At 39.8% G+C, this 24,882-nt stretch overlaps 1 protein-coding gene across 3 annotated transcripts in view; it reads right to left on the reverse strand.

Moving 5' to 3' along the window:
• The window catches only part of IRAG1 (inositol 1,4,5-triphosphate receptor associated 1), a 115,053-nt gene that overhangs the window by 34,799 nt on the left and 55,372 nt on the right, over positions 1–24,882 (reverse strand). For all 3 annotated transcript variants that reach the window (XR_009460035.1, XR_009460036.1, XM_019476745.2), the window contains 8 exons: positions 22,795–22,895; positions 20,076–20,146; positions 14,949–15,122; positions 12,297–12,374; positions 11,800–11,849; positions 10,986–11,027; positions 8,466–9,065; positions 2,783–2,861 (listed from right to left, as the gene is read on the reverse strand). Coding sequence is in view for 1 of the 3 variants with exons in the window: in XM_019476745.2 (XP_019332290.2) it covers positions 2,783–2,861; positions 8,466–9,065; positions 10,986–11,027; positions 11,800–11,849; positions 12,297–12,374; positions 14,949–15,122; positions 20,076–20,146; positions 22,795–22,895 (1,195 nt within the window). In the remaining 2 variants the exon portion in view is untranslated. The remainder of the gene's footprint in view (positions 1–2,782; positions 2,862–8,465; positions 9,066–10,985; positions 11,028–11,799; positions 11,850–12,296; positions 12,375–14,948; positions 15,123–20,075; positions 20,147–22,794; positions 22,896–24,882) is intronic.

The following is a 24,882-nucleotide window of genomic DNA, read 5'->3' on the forward strand; positions in this document are numbered from 1 at the left end:
AGGTTAGCCTTGTTTCTACAATATACCGATATTCTGGAAAATGCAGCAGTAAAAACCTGAGGACTCATGTTCACTTTTGCTGGGTAGAATCTTCTTCTTTAACGGACACCTTGGGCTTGGAAAATATGTTAGAAAAAGCTCTGTTTCTTTTTAAAAAAATATGTTAATAGTAATCCTTTGAGTAAGAGAAGCTTAATGGGAGTAGATTGTCTTTCTATTATGTAGCAGATTAAATATTTACTTCTTGTTTTCTGCATCTCTTTAACATTTAAAAAGTCCAGGGCATAACTTAGCACTATTGTGTACATCCCCTCAGACTATGAGCCAGCCCAGCAACACAATGTCTTCAATTTACTGGGTCCACTTATTTATTTAACATATATGTAGTTGCAAAGCAGTGTTTACTATATAACCCAAGATGATAGAGACAACTTGGCACTGATAATATAACATGGTTAGACCCAGCTTGCATGATTCATAGCATGGGAAACTGTCAGCAGCTTGGTTATTGCGATGTGGCTTAGGTAAAATATTACCCCCATTAAAAGACATTAGATGGATTCATTACAATGCAAGGAAGTGAGAGGCTCCTTAACAAACAAAGAATTCTAGTCCTTGCTGCTTTTCCCAGTGAGGTCAAGGAGTCGGTCTGTAAATGTGACTGACTCTTTATATGTTTGCTGAACATTTACCATTGGCTTTATGTAAAATAATTCTTAGAATTTAAAAATATGTTCCTCCCAAAGCCACATGCAAGATTTTAAAGACAATAGTCATAATCAGGCCTACAAATATGGGTTTGCTGAAAATAAGGAATATATAATATACTAAGTAAGGCTAAAAGACTAGGCCCACTAATACAACTACATGCAAGATCCCCTTACAATAATTGAGTAGGATGGGAGGAAAAGTTGTGCCTTTGACTGCAGTTTTATTCATGTTGCAGGTACTATGATGCAACTTTCCATGATTCTGTAGTTCATATCACTTCTTAAAAGAATATCTTAACTATTTTTCTGTGTAACTGAACTAAGGGTAAAGGAACAGAGGACAGTTTGCCCCTGCTTTACTGAGTCTTCTTGCTCTGTTCCTGCCCTGCAAGAATTTAAATATGGATTTAGTGACCAACCTTAAAAATCCGGCATTGCAACCACCAGTCTTATCCTCTACTCTCCTATTACTAATATTTGTTTTTTTCATACTTGTATATATCAAGAAGCCCCATGGAGTTCATATGCTTTATCACCCTTCTTGAGGCAAGAGAAAATTACCTGTTCATTTAAAAACCTTCTCACCATGCGGTCCATACAATCACCTCAAACCTCATGATACAGAAAGGTAACATGAGTATACTGGTTCACCTATGTCTCAAGCCTTCAAGGCCTCTTAAGATGAAATTCTAGCTCTACTAATGTTAATAGGAACTTTGGTAATGACTTCTATGAGGATAAGATATCATCCTATGGGCTTTCCCTTCAAAAGAGATGTTGAAAAATTGGAACGTGCTCAGAGAATGAGTCAGTCTGGAAAATCTGCTTCCAATTGAGATGCATAGGAAGCTACATCTAGTTTAAGGATTTGGATAATTCATTTCTGGAACAACTTATTTAGAGATGAGGTAGATTTACTGTCATTTGAACTCTATAATTTTTAACAGATAAGCTCTAACGCAAAATTATGTACTTGATGGAGAATTATTGGGTGAAATTCTGTGGTCCGTGTTACATAAGAGAACATACTAGCTGATCTGTTCAAGCCTTAAGATGTATGAAATGATGAAGTCAATAGAATTATTTCAGAAGTTTTGTATCGAACTCCAAGCGAGCATGAATTAAGCTTCTCTCATTTTTACTTTCATACAAATTATAAGGCCAGGTAATAACCTTGTGGCCATTTGGTTCAATCTCCAGCCTAAGCAGACTTCCCAGAATTCCTATTTGAACTACTGAGTATCTTTTAGAAAAGCATTCAATCTATATTTAAGAATTTCTATTGATGCAGAGTTTGCCACAACCCTTGGTAAACTGTTTCAAAGGTAAATTACCCTCAGCATCAACAGGTCTTGCTGTCCATAGTCTTAATTCATCTAACTTCATTTCTAGGCATTTGATATTGTTATAAATAGACTAAGCTTGTGAATCTTTCACTATCCAGCTGATTTTGCAAACCTGTATTTCTCCTGGCTCTTTTGTGAATTCTTGTTAACATCCTTTTTGAATTGTAGACACTAGTATTGGGGACAGTATTCCAGTCATAGTTGCCATAGTACCAAGTACCAAATATGTAGGTAACAAACTCCCTGCTTCAGTTTCATATCCTGTTTATACATCCAAGAGCCAAATTAGCCCAGCCTCACACTGCAAGCTCACATTCATAATTATCCAACATGCTTCCCCTATTTGTACAGCTTAAATGCCCTGTTTATAGATGTGTGGACTTTATATTTGGCCTCACTGAAACCCATAGTACTTTTCTGGTCCAATTTAGAAAGACTTCAGATTGCGTCTTATCAGTGAGGTGTCCTCTTTATTATTTGTAACTCCTCAAAATCTTTGTGATATTATATTTTCTTCCAGACCATGGAGAAAAATGTTAAATTGCAGACAGTTGAGAACTGATCCCTGCAGGACCCCACTATGAAATGAATCTGCTCAGTAGTGAACCCTCATTTAGAGGAACATATTGATGCTTCAGAGAAACATAACTGTTCTTATAGAAGAGTAAATACAGGACAGTTTCTTTCATATTAGCAGAATTTTAAAAAGCATTCATGATACTGCACCTCTTTCCTGTTCAGCTGCTTCACTAAGGTCAGGCAGTTTAAGTCCAACTAAGTTTTGATTTCGCAACAGAATATGTTCCTGTTGAGAAAAATGTAAGTGTTTCTATATAACATAATAAAAAGGCTCAAGTTAAATATCACAGAACAGTGGAAACTAACTTTGAAAACTATATTTATGGAATACACATCTGTACATGCTACTATTATTTGTAGCCACATTAAATTAAATTACTTTGAAATTCAAGTATAAAATGGTATCAAAAGGAAAGATATTTTGGGATGGTATCTTTTACTGAACCAACTGCTTGGTTGGGATAAAGTTAGGCAAGCTTTTGAATGCAAGGCAGTCGTGCATTTGAAAGCTCATCTAACTTTATCCCAACCGTGCAGTTGGTTCAATAAGAGATATCACCCAAAAAATCCTTGCTTCTTGCACAATTTCTGGACAGTCACAGCTACAACATCACTCAAATATCAAATTCATTTTAATTATCAAATACCCAGACTAAGTAGTCTTCAACGTAAATTCATGGTCACCCACTGTGGCAGCTCAATGCAATTTAAGATTTGCAAAATGTGTTTATTAATAACAATCAGTGAGGTTCAATTCTCTCTGCAAGTGGAGAAAACAAAGAAAAAAATCTAGATTTTGTAAAAGCAAGCAGAATGTAGTGCCTCAGTAGGAAAGGACAGAAAACTCAGAAAAGCATATTCAACTAAGTTTCTATCACAGTTTCCAGTCAGTTACTCCAGAAACAATGCTACTGTTGTAAGCTAATGCTTCTCACTGTTATTGCACACATTGGTGCCACTTTACCTCCCAAGTTGGAAACTTGTAAAACAAAAAAAAAAGGATTAAACTTTGTATATAAAAAAGAGTTGATAACATTCTTTTACTAAGTGCATTTAAAATTCATAAACACTTTTTTTTGCATGAGAGAGAGAGAGAGAGATCTCTGTTAAAACTAAAATTAATCTCCTGTAACCTGAATAATATTTCATGTGTTGATTTATAGTTCCAGCTACTATATCTATTTCTTTTAAATTTAATGTTATTTAAGATTTGTCATCAGTATGGCATTCACCATCAGAGGATTCAAGTGCCTTTTTAAGGAAACTGGATTTCCAGCACATACTTTTATATCTTAAAGTATGTAAACAGGAAAAAATTGAGTAACTATCTTGTCAGTTCTAAATAATACTATGGAGTGAAATATTTTTCTTTAAAATTTGAGAGTCTCTTTTATATAAACACTGTGTTCATCTTGCATATTAACTGCTGAAGATCTGTAACAAGATCTTCTGACTAGGTTATTGCTATTAAAAGTCATGTGTTTCATTCATCTCCTCTTTAGTGTTAGGGCCTTTGGTACAATTTATGTATACCAATTTGTGTGTGCCTAACTTTTACATTTCATTCCACCTGAGCAGTCATTTCCACCTGACCATGAGATGATAGTGTTCAGAAGCCCAAGGAAAGAAAGAGTGGAGAGCAGCAGAGTAAGGACCCTGGACTTCAGAAAAGCAGACTTAGACTCCCTCAGGGAACTGGTGGGCAGGATCCTCTGGGAAGCCAGTCTGAAGGGGAGAGGAGTCCAGGAGAGCTGGCTGTACTTTCAAGAAGCTTTACTGAGTGCAGGAACAAGCCATCCTGATGCACAGGAAGACTAGCAAGTATGGCAGAAGACCAGCTTGGCTTAGTAGGGAACTCTTCAGTAAACTATATCACAAAAACAAAGCTTATAAAAAGTAGAAGCATGGACAAACAACTAGGGAGAAGTATAAGAGTATTGCTCAGGCATGCAGGGATGAAGTCAGGAAGGCCAAAGCAATTGGAGTTGCAGCTGGGAAGGGATGTGAAGGGTAACAAAAAGGGTTTCTATGAGTATGTGAATAGCAAGAGGAAGATCAGAGAAAGTGTGGGTCTCTTACTGAATTGGGGAGGCAGACTTGTGACAGAGGATGTAGAAAAGGCTGAAGTGCTCAATGTCTTTTTTGCCTCAGTCTTAACAGGCAAGGTCAGCTCCCAGACTACTGCACTGGGCAGCACAGTTTGGGGAAGAAATGAGCAGCCCTCAGTTGCCTTCTATGACGAGGTGATTGACTGGATACGAGGAGACAAGTGGATGTGTTGTACCTTGATTTTAGCGAGGCTTTTGATACAGTCTCCCACAACACTCTTGCAGGCAAGCTAAGGAAGTATAGTTTGGATGAATGGACCATAAGATGGATAGAAACTGGCTGGAGCACTAAGTTCAGAGAGTAGTAATCAATGGCTTGATGTCTAATAGGCAGCCAGTATCAAGTGGAGTGCCCCAGGGGTCAATCCTGGGACCAGTTTTGTTCAGTGTCTTCATCAATGATCTTGAAGATGGGTAAAAGTGCACCCTCAGCAACTATTCAAATGACACCAAGCTGGGAGGAGTAGCAGATATGCTGGAGGGTAGTGCAAGGATTCAGAGTGACCTAAACAAATTGAAGGATTGGGCCAAAAGGAATTTCACAAGATCCAACAAGGACAAGCGCAAAGTCCTGCATTTAGGATGGAACAATCCCATGCACCAGTACAAGCCGGGGGCTGACTGGCTGGGCAGCAGCTCTGCAGAAAAGGACCTGGGGGTTACAGTGGACAATAAGCTGAATATGAGCCAGCAGTGTGTCCTGGTTGCCAAGAAGGCTAATGGCATACTGGACTGTATTGGTAGGTATGTTGCCCGCAGATCAAGGGAAGTGATTATTCCCCTCTATTCAGCATTGTTGAGACCGCATCTGGAGCACTGTGTTCAGTTTTAGGCACCCCAGTACAAAAAGATGTGGATAAATTGGATAGTCCAGCAGAGGGCAATGAAAATGGTGAAGGGGCTGGGACACATGACTTATGAGGAAAGACTGAGGGAACTGGGCTTATTTATTCTAGAGAAGAGAAGACTGAATGGGTGTTTGATAGCAGCCTTCAACTCTCTGAAGTGGGGTTTGAAAGAGGATGGAGCTAGACTGCTCTCAGTGGTGGCAGATGACAGAACAAGGAGCAACAGTCTCAAGTTGTAGCAAGGGAAGTTTATGTTAGATATTAGGAAGAACTTCTCACTGGAAGGGTAGTGAAACACTGGAACAGGTTACCCAGAGAGGTGGTGAAAGCTCCATCCTTGGAGGTTTTCAAAACCCAGCTAGACAAAGCTTTGCCTGGGATGATCTAGTTTGTGATGGCCCTACTTTGTGCAGGGGGTTGGACTAGATGACCTTCTGAGTTTCCTTCCAACACTAATTTTCTATGATTCTATTATTTTGAAAAAGAACAAATGAAATCAGAAAGTCAAGACCTAAATTATAGAGAAATACTGAGGTAACAAACAGATTTACTTTTAGACTTAAGAGGCCAAATTCATCCTTCGTTTAATTCTAGTGAAGTCAGCAACATTGCATCATGGGAGAACTTGGCCCTGTAAGTCTGGCATTATCCTTTGAATGCCTTTTGCCTAGGAGACTCTTGCTCTAACATACCAAGGCATTTGAAAATTCAGGTGAGAAAATGGAGTTACTTTCCCACTATGGGGAGCAGGGGAAGGAGGCTGGGATTGGGGCTGAAGCCACCCCTACAACACCAGTCCCTGCAAGTGCGCACCCCTTTGTGAAATCCTAGACCTGTTTCTGGGTCCATACATGGGCAGATCTAGGATTTTGAAAATGGGTATGCAGCAGATGCAACTGGCCCCTTAGGTGTTGGCTGCACACCTACCCACTCCCAATGCCCAGGATGCCAATACTGCAATTTATGCCTCTGAGCGCAGAAAGGGGGGGGGCCTGCTATTGCTGTTGTCTTCAGCCACGCTGTCCCCTGCTGACTGTGAAGCAGGCACATGAAGGGAAAACCTGCCTTCTGCTTCCACTGGTCCCAGCTGAGTCTAGCATACTTTGCAGCCACTCCCTGCAGCTCCTGGCTGGAGTGAGGCAGAAGCAGCCCTGGGGTTCCCTCTGCCACTAGGTCAAGCATGGTCAGTAGTGATGACAGCAGGTAGATCCTCCCTTCCTGCTCCCTGCCTGGTCCCTCCAGGTGTTCCCTGCCAGCCCAGGGGCTCCAGCTGAGCATCCCCCCCAAACCGCACCCCCTATGATCTGTACTCACTTCCTGCAAGGACTCAGGCATCCAGACCTGCAAGGGAATTGGAGCCCCTGGCACATGTGCTAAACAGTAGAAAAGGGGTATGACTTCACCATTGCACCCCTGCCTGGATCTGCTCCAGGGCCATACATAGTTCTCAGTCTACACTTAACAACTTCTATGTATGCCAGTGATCAACATGTGCCATGTTGTAAGAGAAGTTCTGGAAAAGCAGGAAAGCACAGGACAGGGAAGAAAAGGAAACACGAGTATAAGTAACACTTTAAAGCAGTTTTTTAAGATAATGTTAGTTGATACATCCTCAGGAAGGAAAGCTTTTTGGATCTAAAAAATCTGCTTAGAGTTTAAAACAGATCATTTTACTCCCAAGTATTGCTCAGAAATGACAAGACAGTTAATCAGCTTCTTCCTGTTTACATGTCATGTATAATATCTGAAACTGAAATGCCACTATGTTTTATATTCACCTTTCTAGTAGAAGAAAACAATTAATATTTCTTCTGCATTGACATTATATATATTTTCCCATTACACTGTTTCTTAGAGACAAAAAATGAGTATATAAACAGCAATATATGTCTTGTGGAGAGATCATGGTTTGTTTGGAACTAAAAACTATGGACTTTTTCTATGGAAATCTCAATCTCTAATCAATGCACATGGTGTTCATTAAAAACACAAAAGCAAAATAAAAACAAAACGCTATGTTAAATTTGCTGTTTTTTCCTATCATTTTAGAACAAGCTTTCCTGTAATTATAAAAATGTGAAGGATAAAATAAGAAAAGTTGACTGTAAATACACTAAACCTAAAAACAATAAACTGTTGCTTTTAGTAGATTCATTTCCTGGCACAAATAATATTTACATACCATATCATAATGTTACTTTTCCAGTAGAACTATTTAGAAATATTGCTAATCAGCTTAATAATAGTCTAATCTAACAAATAGGTTAATTCAACAACACAGAAGTAAATACATTTTATACTAACATCAGAGGTCTTTGGTTCAGGTCTCTGTTTTTAAAATGGCTGAAATGTTAAGCAGGCGTGTTCTATTAATAACAATGTAAATGTCACATGCAGTGTCTTTTGCTCAAATCAAGTGCTTGCATCTCAGTGTCGGGAGTCCAACATTTACTAAACCAATTCTAGCAAATGAACAACTAGATGAACAACACTAGCCCTCAAGCCAATATCAAATCTAGTAGCGTCTGATATTCTGGTATGACAAATATTAAAAAATGAACAAATAAGATTGTTTTCATATGGTTCAATGCATATGAGAATAACAAACAAGATTGTTTTCAGATGAACACATAAGATTGTTTTCATATGCTTTTCTATCCAATATTCTCAATTCCATCTTTGAGAGGAACAAAATTTTTTTTTCCTTAGTCTGCTACAAGACTAGAGTTACTACAATGTAGTCTGCTATGATGTAGTAGACTAGAATTAAGTACTCATAATGTTATTTTCTGATGCACATGAACAGCAATTCACATTATGTACAATGCTAGAACATTACAATATCCTAGACTGGAGTTATATCCTAAAACTCACCTCTCTGAGCTTCGTCAGTTTCTGCATTCGAATGGGCTGAACCTGTATTTGGAGGTCTTTGAATGCTGTTGCTTTAGTTAACTGATTGCTGGATTTATTACCAACGGCATAAGTTTTATCTTCTTCAGATGGTAATTTAAAAAGTGCTTTTTCTTTATGTCCTGGTTCTGTACTATCCCATGATACAGCTCGTAGCAGAGGAGGGGACATTACGCACATTTTAAGTTCTGGTTTACAAGTAACTTTAGGGTCCACCAGTTCTGGCACAGAACTTTTTGACTTTGGATCCATAGCAACTATTCCTGGTCCTTGGACATGGGTTCTTAAAGGAAAGTCATTTTCTTTTGATTTCTTAAGGAATGGTTTTCCACGTACATTTTCACAAGCACCTGCACAAGTGTTAAGTGTTTTGCCAGCATCACTACTTGAAGGGGAGGGTTTGGGTAAATTATCCATACGCTTAAGTGGATCAAAATTTTCTTTTTGTTCAGAGAGTTTCTCTTTGGAGTTTTCAAAACCAGTGGAACGAGAAACCAACCTTCCCTGAGAAACCTTTCTTTGATCATTCTGTTTTTGATCAGTTAATCCTTTTGCAGAATTCTGAAAGAAAAGAATACATATAAAAGCATAGGGAAACAAATGCACTAAGTTAAATAAAGCTGGACTCTCAAAGTAAAGGACCATTTCTCCTATCACTATTATTTGTTTCTAAATGACCTGCAAGCACAGAGGAAGATTTCCAAAGGCACAAGAGAGAGATGTGCATTTCGGCTACGGACAGGCATTCAAAAAGCCTGAGCCTGAATTGATTCAATTTTTGCAGGTTAGACTACTGTGAATGATAACATAAGAACAAAGTTTATTAGCTCATCAAGCCCTACAAAAGCAAACATCTCTCTCATTAGTTTCAAGCTCTTTTTATCTGCAGGGTGCATTTGCAAGTCACTAGCTGTCTACCTTTTGTTCCAGTGAACTTGGAGACCGACACAGACACCTCTCAGAAGTAGCTAGCATGGAGGAGGTGAGGGGACATGGCCAAATGCTGGGTCCCTGCACTGGGGTCTCTACCATGGGAGGGGGCGGGAGGGGGGAATCCCTGCTTAAGCAGCCGGGCAGGGTGGGGGGCAGGGGCAGGTGGAAGCCACTGCAGTCCCTCAGCCAGCCAGAGCAGTGATAGTGCTCTGGCTAGGAAGAAAAGGGGCGGGGCCAACCTTGCTCTACTCCACAGACAGCCCAGCCCAGGGCTGCAAAGCATCTGGGATACTGGGGCACTCTGGTTTAACTTAAACTAGGAAGGGGTCTGGGTCAGACATTGCATAAACCAGTTTGACCAAATCAGTTAAGTCTGATACTACATTCAACCAGGTTTATCTTAAAGCAGTTTGAGCCATTTTGAAACTGGTTTACATGCACTGAATTTATGCTGTATTACAGGTTTAAATCAGTTTCTGATCACTTAAACTGGTTTATGTATAATGTCTGTCCCTAGCCTTGAGGCTCACTGATGTCAATGAGAACTGAACACCTCATCTGTACCTGAAGCAGGAATGAAACTTAGGCAAAAATCTTCACTGAGTTCAATCTAAGGTTTTCCACACTTACTTCAATACCTTTCATGGAAATCATTACTTTCCATGAGTCTTCCTTTTGTCAAGTGTATGGTTTTTATTATTACCCCAATTTCCAATGTATAAACCTACATTTCCTCCCCCCCCCCCCCCCAAATTAAGCATACATGATAGCTCCACCCCTTGATAGTTCTCATTTTCCCAGGTCCCTGTAATTTCTCTCTACTCTATTTGCAACTTCTCATCAGTAAATTTCCTTTGCAAAATCCATTGCCAATGTTTATTTCATCTTTCTGATTATCAAGGCTTATACTTGACCTTTTTCCATGCTCTGATGCCTCAGTTAAACTACAATATCTCCCTTATTCTTCTCCTGCTCCTAAAGGAAATAGATTTCCTCCAACCCTTTTACTTCCCTACCCCTTGGGCAACCACCAGCTTTGCTGGCTCATGTGTTGGGGAGGTGGGTTCAAGTCAAAGTTCTGCCTCCTCCCTACCTTCATGCTTGGGGTAAGAGGGAGAACAGAGGGGAAAGAGAGCTCAAAGCATATGTCCCTTTCTGTCACCACTGTGGTCCAGTGAAGATGTAGGGAATACCAGTGAGACTGTGCACAGGCAGAGATGTGTTCAGAAGTCTTACTTCCCCTTAACTCCTATATGTGTAACTGCATCACATTACAATTTGGTGCTAAATGCTAAAATCAATGAGACTACTTATGTGAGGAAAGATGAACTGGACTACAAATTTTTGCAGGACTGGACCCTTAGGTGGGATGCAACCATTTTCCCTCCAGTACTTCAGATGGTCCTTTGTGGTATCTTCAGTTCAGTACTATTTATCATTTCATTTTGTTTAAAATGGTTTACCTGATTTCAAAGCCACACAATAACATTTTTATCTTAGTTTAAATTCAAGAGGAAGATTTCATGAGATACTGTATTAAGTGCTTACTTCTGCAGATTGCCCTTCATCCTCTTTTATAATTTTGTTATTCTAACAAAAAGAAAAAAGAAAAAAAAATCACATTTGCTTTATATATACACACACACACACACACACACACACACACACACACACACACACACACACACACACACATCTATACATACACACAATGAATACCGCATTTAGCTCTGCTATCCTGTAGATATTCTGAGATGATATTTTAATCTCTCATTTTTATTGCAATGTTTAAATTGAGTAATCTTAACGTAATCTCAAAGGCTGCTGACAGATGTGGAAAAAACAAACAAACCCAGCGCTTTACTGGAAGAGGAACTGTGTCAGTTTGACCCAGCTTCCAGCTGACCTGACTCAATCAGCTATTAGATAAAAGTGAAAAAGCCCCACTGAAGCATGCAATCTATACAGATGTTGGGCAAACCAGATCAAATTGATGCAGTTCCTCTTCTGGGCATGTGCTGCACTGGGTGCAGGGGCCTGCTGAGCTGAAAGTAAAGTGCAGTGTCCCTCCCCCCCCCCCCCCCCGTCATCAGCCTTATTACTTATTATTTATTATTTTAATTTCATATCAATTGAGGTAGAGATTAATTAGACTCATGTATTGAAAACTGCCAGGATTACTTCTCTGCCCTTTTGATTTTGACTGGTTCTTCCAGTACCTCTCTATTACTTCATGTTTCAAAACTTGTCATTATGCCATGTATAATCTAGCCTTTAGTCACAATTCATTAGATTCATAAAGGTTATAACTTTCCCAGAAAAATGAAAGCATTGCATTTTAGCATGTACAGTTCACTCATACCTGCAGTGGAGATACTGATCCGACACCAGCAGCTGTACATATATCAGGGCCTAGAAAAATCAAAATATATGATGACGTCTGATTGTTAACGCTTTGTTTGAAAACTGTATTATTGTAATGGCTAACTGTTGTATTTTACATGACAATTTGGGTGACAATACCAAAAGCACAACACTGAAAATCTGCCATTTAAGCATTAAAATCCATATAATTGTAGTTTAGGGAAAAAATGCAAAATCCATTTGTCCATTCAGCTTCAAACACAGTCAGAGAAAGGGCATTAAATATTACACTAAAGCTCCACAATTGGTAAAGACAATACGTTACAGACATAAAATGAAAGACTATAAAATAGAATAAACTTTTCGTAATAAAATGTGGCCATTTTTGAGCTTTGGCATTATCAAGAAGACTGTCTTTAATTTATTAATACTACCTATTTCTCAATGGAAGGAAATGTATTTTGGCTTTGTAAGAAAATATACATAGGATTTTACCTGCCGGGACTGGAAGAGTGAGTGAGTTGCTCTGAGATGATACAGGTGAAACTCTTGGACTACGTGTCGGGGAAACTGCTTCATTAAATTGAAAAAACAAAAACTTATTTAATAATTCTTGCAATTAGCTCATTATTTCTTAGTCTTTTATTCAGATAAAAGAAACCAAACAATGCTATAGTGCTATAATCATTAGATGGCAACATTCTTGGCCAGAGCATTTTCAAGTCTTAACAAATTATTTTGGTTTACTACAATGTATTAGAGCAGTGGTGCTCAACATTTTGGTTCCATGGGCCAGGTGAGTAGTGTGGGGTTGGTCTGCAGGGCAGATTAGGTCCTGAGGCCTGGTACCAGCCACACCCTGCCCTGGGTGCTGGGTCTGGGTCCCAGGAGCCCAGCACTGCCCCTTCCTGCCCCCACAAACTGGGATTGGGTCCCAGGGACTCAGTACTCCTCCCTCCCAACCTTTGCCTGAAAGAATTTGGTCTCAGAAGCCCAGTGCTGCCACTTTCCACCTTTCACATACCAGGACCCAGCTGCACCCCCCAGCCCTCCACACCAGGATTGGGGCCTAAGGCCTGGCACAGCCCCTGTTCAGTCTTGCACAATGTAATTGGGTGCTGGATCCCATGCACAGGGCTTGGGGCTCATCGTGGGTCTGGAGATTTGGCAGCCTCCAAATTTCTAGAACTATGGGTGACCCCACAGGCCAGAAGACATGGTGCCCTGTGCTGGATCTGGCCCTTGGGCTGAAAGTTGAGCACCCATGTATTAGGGGAACAAAAGATAGCATTCTTAAAAAAACCAAAGCAATTGCCAAATAAATTCTTAAGAGGGCTATATATCACTCCCAAATCCTAATTTTCTAGCGGGCCTCTCTGGTACAAAATCCTTACTTTGTCTTCAGAAGGGTTCCACTGCAACTCAGAGAAAGAAAAGTGGATATACATGAAGAAAGGACTAAAGTTTATCAGTATATTGAAAATAGATAAACCTCCTAGGTTGCTTACATCAGTTACATTTTTTTTGAGAGATAAGGCCCCTGAAAGTGCTCTACAGCCATGATATAACATGTTCATGGCTGCCTAGCACTTTAAAAAAGGCTAATCATGCAAAAATGTAACTCTCTTTAAACCAACTAATAGCTGATGGCACTCTAGAGCAGAACCCCTTAGGGAACTTCTGTTCAGGTTCCCTGTGAGGGTTAAGCATGGATGATTCTGCCTATATCCCATGTGCCTTTGCTGCTTAGCCCTGCCCCCAGAGCTGTCACAGAGAGGAGAGAGTCTCCACCCTGTGCAGCAGGGGAGGGAAGGGGATGGGTAGGGGATTAGGGTGAGGGGGGCTCCCTTCCCCCACTCCAGGCCCCCCACCCCAGTTTTGGCCATGGCAAACCAGAGCCAGCAGCTGCGTGCTGCTGCTGTCAAGAGGCTTGGGTAGGGGGTGGGGGAAAGGGCCTGGCTCAGCTCCCCCCAGTATGCCAGCTGGGGCAAATTGGCAGTGTGGTTTTGTTTGGCAGCCTCCTGGGTGGCTGCTGGAGTGCCCCCCAACTCAACAGGCGAATGTCAATTGGGTTCAGTGCGTCTCTAACTCATGATGCTTTATGTAAAGCGCCATGAGTTAGAGTGCCTATCTTAGTGGAAGGGAGCATCAAGCAACTTTTGCCATCCTTAGGAATGCCTTGCAATTGCTTGTAGTTTAGCCACTATTTGTGTTTGAAGGCCTAGAAGAATGTTTTGTGTTAGAATATATTTCATTAGCCCCATTGTGATACAGCAGTTTTTTAGAACAAAGCTTTTTCCAAACACCAAGACATAAGTAGAATCATGTTCATGGAAATAAACTGTCAAAACAGCAGCTATAATAAAGGATTCAGTGTTAAAAGAAAAAAGGTCTAAAGAGTAATTATGGAATGAGGATAAGGAATATAAGAAATAGAAAAAAGGAAAAGGAAACAAAGGAAACTGGTGAAAACATGGTTGCAATGAGTTAGAAGTTATCAGAAAACAATTTTGTAAAGAAAGATTTAGAAGACTTTTTCCTCAAAAAGCTTGAGAACAATTCTAAAATAGAAACTTTTGTTACTAATTGGCATTATATTAATTATATTGGCATTATTATAAGTGATCATCTTAACTTTGTTTCAAGTTAAAATGGCTTTTAAAAAAAATTTGATATATGTTTTAAAAAGGAAAAATATTTTAGTATAGAACATGTCTACATTTTTCTCCTTAAATATCAGAACTATTAACTGCCCAGCCCAGCCCTGCCCCCAGACAAATTAATTAGTTTAAAATTATTAACTTTTTATGTAAATAAACCCCCAGAGAAAAATCACAATATTAATAAAAACTGAAAGCTTTCCACAACACCTTTCAGTGTGCAAAAATAAATAAACAAGTAAATATAATAAAATTCTTGGTGGAAAATTTTTCTGAACAAAACACTTTTTCTAGTTCTAGAGGAGCTAAATGGAAAGGACTTACACTAGTCTTTGAAGGGAGTCAGAAAGAGACTCTGATAACATCCTGAGGCAGATTACCAGTATATGCACAGAACCATTAACTGTGAATGCCCTGGTTGAAAATACATTTTTTATATCAGTAAACCTGTGAAATATACTAAATTATTTTCATAGTTGGCACCTACCTGTGGGAGACTCAGGAAAACTGCTTCTTGATTTTCTGCCTCTGCGCATTAGGAACCTCTCGCTCACTTTTTTTGCTTCTTCTAATAACTCAAGATTCTTCTTTTTATCTTCATCAGAGATTTTGACATCTGGCAGTTGATCATTTACCAGATCAATCACGTGGCCTGTGTTGTCTGGGTAGCAAAACATGTGAAGTAGAATTCTAGTGTATTATCATGTCTCTAGATAATTCATGGCATTTAAAAAAAAACAGACATTCCTCAAGCATTCTTACTGCATAGCTTAAATACATCTACAAGTGAGGAGTGACTTATATTTACTTAATATTCACATTTACTCTCACTTTGTACTGATATTGTCCCTCACCTTTCCCCCCAAATTAAGAGTCCAGTCTTGAAAGATACTAATGACACTCTATGAAACAAAATATGTTGAGCTGAACATGCTCATCACAATGCAGGGCTCAGCCTCTAAACAGCAGCATTTTTATAAACCCAGATTTTCTATATACCTCTTCTGAGGATTGATTTCTAGTGCTTGTTTTCTTAGTTTATGAGAATGAGAGTGGTACTATGCCAATCTCAGTGAGACTGTCAACATATCTGTTATAAAACTATTGTTTTCTTGAAGATTTCTGCATGCAATTTTTTTCAAGGCCAGAGTGCTCTTGATGCAGGTATAAGTACATACTTAAAACATGATTAGTTCCATTGAATGGTCTTCTGAGCTGGGCTCAGAATTTTGCATTTGCAGTATTGGGTCTAAAACAAATGCAATTGTAATTTTAGGGCACAGACAGAAGTTATATTTGTCATGCAATTGACCCCCTGAAAGCTCTCTACAGCTGTGCCATGACACATGCACAGGTGCACAGTGCTTTAAAAGTGGACAACTGCATGATAAATTAAACCTTATCTAATGAGGGATCAGATGAAGGCACTCCAAAGTAGAGCACATTAGGGAACTTGTGTTCCCTAGGGTCAATCTGTTAGCATGATCGAGGCTGGGCTGATGCAGCCCAGCCCTACCCCCAGTGCTATCTGCAGGGGGGAGGGGGAGATATGACAGGTTTGCCTGGTCTGAGCTGGGGGTGGGTGGAGGATGGATTGGAGCTCCCCACCTCACATTCCCTTCTTTTCTTCCTGTCTTCAGTTCAGGCCAGGCAAACCCCAGCCTGCAGCTCCCTCTTCCCTCTCCTCTCCCTTCCTGCAGACAGCACCAGAGGTGCGAGGGGGGACAGGTCTGCATCAGCCCAGCCCCAATCACAGGACAGACAGTTAGGCTTGATCCTCCCCCACCCCCTAACCTTGGTTAACATCTTTTGGATTGTGGGGCGGAGATCGCTCTAGCTCATGGCGCTTTATGCAATGCACCATGAGTTAAAGCAGGGACCTGCATGTCTGTCGGTGCCCTTAGAAGATGGTTTAGAACATTTGACTAATGGTAACTACAATGTCTTTCCTTCCACTTAAAAAATGGCTTTTCATGTGGTTTCATGCTAAAGATAAGAAGTTTCAGAAGCACCTAAGCCACTTAGAAATCCAAGTCTCAAGTGAGATGGGTGCTAATGCTAGGACTGTACATAAAGCTCGCCATCTTGGTAATGAAGCCCCCCAAACACACTGCACTCCTGTGGGTGAGCTGCCTCCTACACTGGAAGCAGTATAGCTACCTCTGCATGGTGCTTGAGACAGGATAAGTAAGCCTGCTTCTTTCTTTTTCATGTCCTTGTGACAAAATATTAACAGAATTTGCAGATTTGTTGAAATCTGCCAGGCCTGTTAGTAAGCCTGCTGAGTGACAGTGACAGTTAGTGCACCCCCAAGCTAAGCAGTGGAGATGGCTACACTGTTCCAGTTTAGCAGGCAGCCCATTTAGAGCAGCCCAATGTATGTTATCATGCTAGCGTTACTGACTTAACATCAAAGCATAGCAAGCGAGGAAGCAGAGTGAGATTCTCAGGGGCTGGAGCAGTAGCCAGTCAAGATCAAATCAGCCATTAGGGGGCATCACAGCAGCCCTTGGGCACCATCCTGTTACATCATTTAAACACACATGTGAAAACTAAATGTGCATTAATGCATCTGACTCCCTAAGACTACCCAGCCTATATCAAATGTGGATGCCTTGTTAATGAAGAATAATTTACTAATCAAGATGCAGCGAAGCACACAGCATCTGGGGACACATCCAAGTTGCAAGTCATTTAGTTTTTTTGTATTTTTAATTAATTGTTATTTTTGGGGGGGGGGGGGGTTAGAAATGTTATCCCTGCCCCCAACCAGCCAAACACACATACAGCCTAAAAAAAGCTGATTTTTTACCAAACAGTACTTACTTCTCTCCAACAAATGGTGAGAATGCCTGGGCTGGGTATCATTGCTGCTATTATATGTTAAACTATATAGGGTACAACTAGGGCTGTTAAGCAATTAAAATGTGATCGCAATTAGTTGTGTGATTTAAAAAAAATAGTCGCAATTAATTGTGATTTTAATTGCACAACTAAAAACTCAAACCTATGCACAGAAATACTCAAAATTATGCAGGTACTTTGTATGGTTGGAGGGTGGGTATGGGGTGTGTGTGGGGGGGGGATTTGTGAAGGTGTGGGGGGCTGTGGATGCGTGTGTGGGGTTTGGAGCCCAGGAAGGGGGGCTCCTCACATGCCCAACAGGATGTGGGGTACTGTGGGTCAGGAGTAAGGGACAGCAGCAGGGCTGGGGGGGAGGCTGTAGCTTGGAGTGAGGAGCAGGGGCAGGGAACAGGCATATCACTGTCTCCCCAATCATATTATTCCCTCACAGGTGTCCTCTTTTTTGAAACTGGAAATATGGTAACCCTACAGGAATGCAGCCCGGCTATGTGTAGAGCAGTGCTCAGCTGGTAAATCTGTGGAGGGGAAGGGGTGGGGGGGCAGATTGAGGCCCCTATGGTGAGGGAGGGAGTGGGGCAGGGTCAGGGAATGGAGCTGTGGAAGGCTCATCCAGAAGCGTGGCGGTGGGGGGCGGTGGATCCCTGCTGGTGCATGCCTTGGGAGGCATGTGGCCCCTAGATCTGTGCACAGGCAGAGGAGGGCTGCCCACTGTGGGCTGGGGCTGTCTTTGCCCCAGGAGCTGCACGATGCCATGTTGTGCCTCCCACTGCTGGGCAGGCAAGGGATGCATGGTGTAGCCATCATGTAGCTCCCGGGGCAAAGGCAGCAAGGTGCAGAGCCCCAGCTCACAGTGGGCAGCCCACCTCTGCCCTGTGCATAAATCCAGGAGGCATGTGCCCTCCATGCCTCCCACAGGGGTGTGCGCAGTGGTGGGGAGCCATGCCCTCCCTGTGCCCCTGGATGAGCTTCCCACAGCTCTGCCCCATGACCTGCCCAAGCCCCAGGACCCCATTCACCCCAGCCAGCACCTGCCCTCCTGCCCCACTCCCTCCCTCACCACGGGGGCCTTGATCTGTTTCCCCATCCCTCCCCTCCCACCCCTTCCTCTCCACAGACTTACCTGCTAGGTTCTGCTCTACAAGCCACTGGGCTGCATTCCTGGCATTCCTGGCTGTGTGTATGCTGTGGCTGCTCGTGTCTTTGTCTGTCTGCATGTATGTGTGCGTATGCCCCCCCACTCCTGCCTTCTTGCTGCAGCAGCCCAGTGCCCATGCCCAAGCTGCCTTGCAGTCTTTTGCATTGCCACCACTGCCCCACTGGGAGACCCAGAGGTAGCAGTGGTGACAGTGGAGCAGAGCTTGGGCGCCAGCTCCAAAAACATGTATGCGATTAATGCATTAAAACATTTAATGCAAGAACCAATTAATGTGTTAATTGTGCATGTTAACGGTGATTAATTCACAGCCCTAGTTACAACCATTTTCTAGTCCATGAAGATCTTTTGGTATTTTACAGTTAAAGTCCAGTAGTGCCATTCTTCACTTGTTTTCAGAAATTTGACTACTTCTGACTTCCCTCTTTACCATATATTAGATGCTATATTTTTAAAACAATTCCATATTTTAAAAACAAATTATTTAAAAAGTTGGTGAACTTTTTTTTTTAATCTAACAAGGTTAATGTATTCATTATTTTAAGCTAACCTATAAAATTAACTGAACTAATCAAACTAAAGTTTTGCCAATAAAAATACAATTGGAAATAAACACCTCACAGTACTTCAATATGTAACTTAATTTTATGTGAATTGTTTCCTCTGCTAAGTATTTGGGAAAAGATTTCTGAACGTATTTTAACTGTAGTTTGTGTAGTACTGCAAGTCTTAATTTATTATCTTTTTTACTTTACTGTATTCAGGCTGGTAATCTCTCTGTACTTTGCACTTGCAAACAAAAATGTTGTAAATAGAGACAAGTCTAAAGCAAAAATTTAGACACAAACCATCCCATGCTGAAATCTTGCACATTAAGACAGTGGGAATTTTGCCACTAGCTTCAGATGCTTTCACCCCCAAACTTTGGCATAAACATAGCATAAGGACCAGATTTCATCACTATTACTTTCATCGAGTAAAACATTATTCTGCAGTAAGTATATGGAATTTCATGGCTCCATTTATAGAGTAAGGTAGTATGCATTGTGAGCAGAGGCAGTTTTTGTTTAAATGTCTAACCAAATACTATCATATTTCAACTGAATGTTTTGAATGACATCTGCTGATGAGATTTCTTATTCTATTTTACATTTTGTAGGTCTGACAACTAGACAGTATTATGCATGCAACCATTTTCAAGCAGGCCCTCTCTAGCCTTGTAAACATTAGCTTTTTTCAGCTTTTATTATTATAGATTTGAGGGGAGAGGATATAGGTGCATTTAACTTGGTCTGTTCCTATATGCATTCTTAAGAACATAATTCACTCTACCACATCCTCAGTATTTCCTAGGTATACAAGACAGTCATTGTGTACGGTGGACTGGGTAAGGAGGTGCAGGGTATAGAGTCATTCTAATTTCCCCAGGCCAGATCCTCAGCTGGTGCCAAATCAGTACAAATCAGCTGAAGTCAAAGGACTTTGTCAAACCAGTGGAGGAACTCTCTCTCTCTCTTTACAATTTACTTGCACAAGTCACTTTTTGTTTCATGTAAACACCTATATTTAAAATACATATACTGAAGTATTTCTTACCAACAGACGTCAGTGAGCTAACTGAATTCTTAGTGTGTCGATTAGAATGTCTCAGATGAGGACTATGAGGTCTGGGTGAAAACATCAAAACAAAACATGGCAGTAAGCAACAAGTTAAAATTAAAATGTAATGATCATATACATCTATTAATATTAACACAATCTCTGTATAGGTTTTTTTAACATTGTATTTTTTTTAATCCACTGGCATGCCCTCTGGAAAGAACAATATGGAAATAAATAACTCCCTGAAAATATCAGTTTGATATTTAATTAACTGTTGCCTCAAATAACAAAATGAAGATAGGCTCAAGCTGATAGACTGATGAGGTCTGTATTGATTTTCCCATAAGACTGGATGTAAAATTATGGAAAAGAGAATTTATATAAGTTTTTAATGTTTTCTAATATCTGGGGTGAAACAGGTAAAAGCTCTTTCTCTACCATTTGAAAATTTCAAGTCAACTTTATTTAAAAACATTTTAAGTAGCAGTCTCCTTTCACTAAGGGCCAATCCAATTGAAATCAATAAAAAAACTCCCTTTAAGTTCAATGGGAGATGGGCTGGAGCCTAACATAAATGTGTTTATTTTGCTGCATTTACTCTACAAATTATGTTTATTTTGCTGCTGCACACAAGAGAAAAAAAATAACAGAAACAGCGTATAGTAAAAATCATTCTAACCAATGGAACTTTTAACTTTCATAAATAAACTGACACAGAAACCTACTATGATCTTTTGATTTTTCTACAAAAAACTTGTCCCCTTTTAGTTCAGTAGCATGATCCAAAACTGATGCAAATGTGACACATTGCAGAAAATATCTGTCTATGTTTATATAATCGTAAGTCTTTTCTAAACTAAGTTTTATGATTAAAAGTAGCATTTCTGAACATCCCCACATCATTGTCAACCTGCCAGAAAATGATATCACTGGCAACCGGGGGAGCCTTGAGGATCAAATTTAAAGACATTCCTACTCAGAAAACCATCTCTGAACCCTCTCCATCTTTAGGAAGCTTGGATCCAAGTCTAATCTAAATAGGGCAATTCATCATGATGCTGAACTGAAACAGGTCTTGCACACTGGAGAAGTGCAAATCCAGAACTAAATGTTGGAAGCCTGTCTCAGCTAAACTCTATAAAACAGCTTGCACTGTATTTTAATAATGCTTTTCTGATTATTTTTCCTCTATTTTGTTCTAACACACAGATCAAAGGCTTCAATACGTAACTGGCAGACAAGGTTCTTTGGGTAAATGTGATATTTTTTATTAGACCAACTAAATAGTTGGAAAAATTATTCTTTGCAAGCTTTCAGGTACAGACAACCTTCTTCAGCAAAAGGGAGAGTTTGTTGCTTTTTTGTGTGCTTGCAACTAAAATTTGTACTTGATTGCTTCCACATCCATTGCTGAAAAACATAACACCACCTGTCCTGCTTGGCACGTTCCTTTTAGAACACCGCCCTGAATCACATTTAATTTATTGGAGCTCACAAGAAAAAAAATCACTCTCTTTGCTTGAAAACAGATGTGGTGTTAGGCTATAGTGTTCTGAACTAAACAAAAAAGGTCCCCACACTAGAAAATCCAAAATACACCCTTGAGGTAATGCAACGAAGTCTGGACAGTCTGCACACCAAAGAATTTAAAATGGAAAGGACCAGTTTAAGCAAACCATTTGTAAGAGAGATGCAAGGTTTATTTGTGATGGAATTTCCAAAGATCTGTTATATTAAAAATGCTTTTTAAGTTTTAGTAACTTTTCAGATCTTTTAATTTAATTCATATGCCTTCAATTTAATGTATGAGTGCACAATTGAAAATTCTTCATGATTTCTTTGGCATATATATTTTCTTATATTTTCCAGATTTAATCTAACTTCCAATTTTGTTCATATTATCTTTCGTACTGAGCAAATTATTAAAAGTTTGTGTCTGACTTTGAAGGTAGTCAAGTTTTGGAACAGGCAGATGCTTGGCTGGGATACAGCAATGTAGCATCCATGGGTGTCTACGCGTGACCAGAAGCTACTTTGTCACAGTGGCGCACTCCTCCCATTATAGTGCGCTGCTATGGTGAAGTAGCTGCTAAAAATAACCATGAGCCATGAGTATGGTGCAGTATGAGTGGTTACTGCACCATGCTTTAGTACTTCCAAAAGGAAGTACTAAAGTACAGCACAGTAACAACATTGCCATAGGGCAATGTGTAGATGCGCCCATATTGAGCAAGGATATTAGTTTCCAACACACTCCATCCTAAACCTACTGGCCAAAGCAACCTTTGTTCATGAGGCCACACTGTGATTTTTCGCATAAGGTAAGATTGCTCTCAAGAGAAGCAGCAGAATTGAATCCAAATTATGCAAAACATCCAGTTTTAATATCTCTTAAAATATAATTTTGTGTTCAAATTGAAATTATGTTATTCTTAAAGAATAACTCAAATGCACTCAATCTTGTTGCCTTCATTCAGGTCAAATTTTAACCAAATTTCATGAGATTATTTTGTCAACTGGGCCTACACATTAAAAAAAAAACCCTTTTGATACTAATTACTCTCTCTCCACACTACCCACTCCTCACATGAAAAAGGCACACAAATCCACAAATAACACTGGTTACAGATTAAAAAAACAAAAGGCCAATTACTTTAAAATAATACTTTAAAATAATATACTACAAAGATTGGTAACACATATTATATAGTACCTGTTAACCAGATTGTTATCAATTTCTACCTCTGAAGTAACAGCATTCTCTGGAAGGACAATAGAAGGTCTACTGCATGTTGTGCCTTTGACAGTAACATCCTAAATGGTTTATGACAAATATAAAAATGTAGTTAAACAAAAATTCAAAACACTAAAAACTGATACCATATGTGGAATATTAAAAGTACTTCTGTATTAAGTTATGAACAGGCAGTAGATATATTCCAACTATGGGGGCTAATTCTTCTGTGATACAACAAGCTATAAATCTGATCCCTAACTTTAGGTATTTAAGAGAAATAATTACACAGTGACATCCTTGTTTTTAAATAAGAGGCTTGATGTTGGTAGCATTTGCACAGGTTAAATTCAATTATAATCTAGCTTCTGTAGAGACTATGATCAGACCCACAGAAATGAGTCTGACATTTCTAGTAACAAGATTTTTCTATGAAGAACTTCTACAAAGTTAATAAAAGCTACATATATGTAACGAGGTGGGGGAGGGGGAACAGATAATTTAAAATAACACTAATATTATCTATGACACTCCAACTAACAAGAGTGTGTGTCCAACTTCTGATGCACAATATTAAGTAAGTATGTTAGAATATAACAACTATTACATTAATTACAGTGTTTGCTTCTATTTTTAGAGATGCCTTTTAATGTAGTATTTAGGTTTTATAAAAACCCAGTATTCTAAAATACAATGCAATTAAAATTATATATATTTATACGGGATAAGCACTGAAGGTCAAATAATTTTTAAAGTCTTATACAATGCATAAGAGAGATGTGAGCTCACTGGGTATGGATTTTAATAACAACATTTGGTATTTAAGTGTGCAAACTAGCATTTGTGCATGCAAATGAAATGTAGTTTCTGAATACAACATGAATTGCCCCTTCAGAAGTGAGTGCACAAAAAAAAAAAAATCCCCCCCCAAAAAAATCACAGAAAATGCTCATTTTCCTGATGACAACAATCTGATGTTGGCTTTTAGCTATACAAAAATTCTGCATTAGGGAAAAAGAATCTTTGTCAGACTTGCAGAGAATTACATCCGAGAGGACCATGTCATAAAAAAATCTGTATGATCAATTGCCAATAATCAGAAGCCTATTGACAATTTTCAAGAAAAATCTTTAGAATTAAGGCTGTCCAAATCTATTAAAGGAGGAAGACTAAGGATATTTCTGGATATGGAATATGTATCAAAATAAATGGAAATGTATAATATCTCTTTGGTAGACATTATATATATACACCCCCCCCCCCAATTGTATACCATATTTTTGGTCTGTGTATTAACAATTAACAATAAATTAGATTGAAGCTTGAGAGCCTATTAATATAGAAAGTGAAAATTCATGATTTATAATGCTAGATAGTTTCTGTTTGTCTTTAATTTGAAGACACTTCTTTGCATATTACAGATAATGGCACTGCACTTGTGAGAAGGACTGGTAAGATACATTGCTTTAGAAAAGATACCTCAGATACTGGGACTAGGGGTGTCAAAAATCCCAGCTCACTTGGTACATGAATCTAGCCCTATAGCAGGTTCAAATCCTGTAGGAAGAAAGTTTTTACTTAAAAAAAAAAAATGTAAATAGGATAACTCAACTTGTAAACAACCCTAGAGAGCAATGGCAGAAACAGCACTAATCTTAAAAGTGTCCTTCATCATCTTTCCAACTGTGTGATGCTGAATACACATTCACTTTACTGTATAATGCAGTAGTCTCCAACCTTTTTGAGTAGATCACTTTTTAAATTAAAAAGCAACCCAAGATCTACTGTGCACCACCATCCCCGCCTCCCCACTCCCTGCAGGTCAATCTGTGGGGAGGGAACAGGGGGGGCAGATTGAGGCAGAGGGAGAAAAAATTATTTGGGAGCATGCACCCCCCCACAGCAGGTAAATCTGTGGGGGAAGGGGGGATTGGCTGGGGGGGTGCAGATTGAGGCCCCAGCAGTGAGGGAGGGAGTGGGGCCCTGGCCAGGCAGGGTAGTGGGACAAGTGGAAGGCTGGGGGGCACATGCCCCACAGGTCTCTGCTTGTCCCCCCCCCATCCCCTG

This window comes from Alligator mississippiensis, chromosome 2, assembly GCF_030867095.1.
Source record: "Alligator mississippiensis isolate rAllMis1 chromosome 2, rAllMis1, whole genome shotgun sequence".
NCBI classification, from domain to species: Eukaryota; Metazoa; Chordata; order Crocodylia; family Alligatoridae; genus Alligator; species Alligator mississippiensis.